The sequence below is a fragment of the Eurypyga helias genome, unplaced genomic scaffold, assembly GCF_000690775.1.
Source record: "Eurypyga helias isolate BGI_N326 unplaced genomic scaffold, ASM69077v1 scaffold31235, whole genome shotgun sequence".
NCBI lineage: Eukaryota > Metazoa > Chordata > Aves > Eurypygiformes > Eurypygidae > Eurypyga > Eurypyga helias.
This window is the reverse complement of record NW_010252554.1, coordinates 259-2,357: the sequence shown is the minus strand read 5'-3', so window position 1 is coordinate 2,357 and position 2,099 is coordinate 259. Positions and strand designations below refer to the sequence as shown.

At 62.1% G+C, this 2,099-nt stretch overlaps 1 protein-coding gene across 1 annotated transcript in view; it reads left to right on the top strand.

Annotated features, from left to right (window-relative positions):
- Positions 1–2,099, top strand: part of LOC104510249 (DNA damage-binding protein 1) — a gene marked incomplete at both ends in the record, with an annotated part of 4,304 nt that overhangs the window by 1,983 nt on the left and 222 nt on the right. Inside the window, 5 exons of the mRNA XM_010152431.1 lie at positions 199–293; positions 452–622; positions 1,153–1,262; positions 1,430–1,599; positions 1,905–2,007. Coding sequence (XP_010150733.1) covers positions 199–293; positions 452–622; positions 1,153–1,262; positions 1,430–1,599; positions 1,905–2,007 — 649 coding nt within the window. The remainder of the gene's footprint in view (positions 1–198; positions 294–451; positions 623–1,152; positions 1,263–1,429; positions 1,600–1,904; positions 2,008–2,099) is intronic.

Genomic DNA, 2,099 nt, shown 5'->3' with positions numbered 1-2,099 from the left:
GCGCCCATCCTCTGCGGGAAGAATTCCTTCCTGATGTCCCATTTCCATCTCCCTCTTCCCGTTTAAACCTGTCACCCCTTGTCCTGCCCCGCTCCATGATCTCCTGGGACAGATTCCAGGAGAAGCCGTGTTCCTCAGAGCGCCGCTGGGCTCGTCACCCTTGGGAGCGCAGGGAGATAACCGGGCGGTTCATTCCAGGGAAGCTGCAGAGCCTGGCTGAGAAGGAGGTCAAGGGGGCTGTGTATTCCATGGTGGAATTCAACGGGAAGCTGTTAGCCAGCATCAACAGCACGGTAGGGCTCTCGCAACACCCTGACTTCCTTTGGGGAACGCGTTTCCGAGTTGGAAGCTGCTCCAAGCGTACGGGTATCGCCACACTCCCCGATTTCTGTTGGGGAGTTGGATATTCCGTTGGATATCGCCGTCTCCAAGCCGCAATCCCTTCCTTCAGGTCCGCCTGTACGAGTGGACGGCGGAGAAGGAGCTGCGCACGGAGTGCAACCACTACAACAACATCATGGCGCTCTACCTGAAAACCAAGGGAGACTTCATCCTGGTGGGAGATCTCATGCGCTCCGTCCTCCTCCTCGCCTACAAGCCCATGGAAGGGAACTTCGAGGAGGTAGGGCCGCTCTGAGCTGCCGTCGGAAGCTCCCGGGAGCCTCTTCCACTGGGATCCGGGCGGGAAGAATGGGGGTGAAAGATGGGGCCGGGCTCGCCCCAGCTCGCGTTGTGCGAGGAGAGCGGCGTCACCCGGCCACGCTTTTCCGGCTGATCCCTGTGGTGTGGGAAGGGATGGATCCCCTGGGCTCCAGGGAAATGGGGCAGGGAATGAGCGGCCTTGAGAAGAGCAGGATTTTGGGTGGGGAGCCAAAATCCCGGCGACGCGGTTGGGGCGGTTTAGCGCGGCTGTAGCTGCAGCTCTGTCAGGAAACGCAGCGCTGACACGGTCCCTTGGAGCGGATCCGGGCATGGATTTGGCACGGACTGGTCTGTGTTGTCCAGGGAACGCCCAGGCGTTCTCCATCTGCCCGTCCTGCCCGTCTGAGCACGACGGCACCGGCTGGATCCCTCCTGCTCCTGAGCCACGATGCTGGATGGCCGGACGGGCCATCTGGGCTCATCATCCCCCTCCTCTTACCCCTTTTCCAGATCGCCCGGGACTTCAATCCCAACTGGATGAGCGCCGTGGAGATCCTGGACGACGACAATTTCTTGGGAGCGGAGAACGCTTTCAATTTGTTCGTGTGCCAGAAGGACAGGTGAGGCGGCTGCCGGGGGGAGGCGGCGACGGGGCGGTGGGTGACCTTCTACAGGCACGTGGGCCGGGCTGGAAAAGCTTGGGAGGAGCATCCCCAGCTCCCAGGAGCAGCCAAGTGGGAAAAGGGGCCACGGCGCAGCCTGAGCGCAGAGTCCTTGGGCTTTTCAGCGCCGCCACGACCGACGAGGAACGGCAGCACTTGCAGGAAGTGGGATTATCCCACCTCGGGGAGTTCGTCAACGTTTTCTGCCACGGATCCCTGGTCATGCAGAACCTGGGAGAGACCTCCACGCCCACGCAGGGCTCCGTTCTCTTCGGCACCGTCAACGGCATGATCGGTGAGGGTCCCCGGAGGGGGGTCCCAGCCGGAGCGGGAGGGTCGGGGGGTCCCTTTTCCCTGCTGTGCTCCGCTTGGACCGGGTTTTCCTCGTGTCTCTTCCACCGCCAAGCGTCACTCTGGGCTGTTCTCCCCCCAAAACCCCCCTTTTTCCTCTCTGGATTGCTTCCAGGAGGGGAAAGCGGAAAGCGCTTTGGCTTTCCAAAACTCCATCCTTGTCCCAGCGCTCCCGGCCACCGGCTCCTGGCAATCCTGGGACACCCCGGGACGAGGCCTGGACCTTCACCTCCCTCCTTCCCTGCGCAGGACTGGTGACCTCGCTGTCGGAGAGCTGGTACAACCTCCTCCTGGACATGCAGAACCGGCTGAATAAAGTCATCAAGAGCGTGGGCAAGATCGAGCATTCCTTATATCCTTCCCGGAGCGGGAGCTGAGGGCTGGCTTGGGAATTACGCTGGGAGAGGCTGGGACGCGCTGGCGGGAGCACGGATGAGGGAGCGG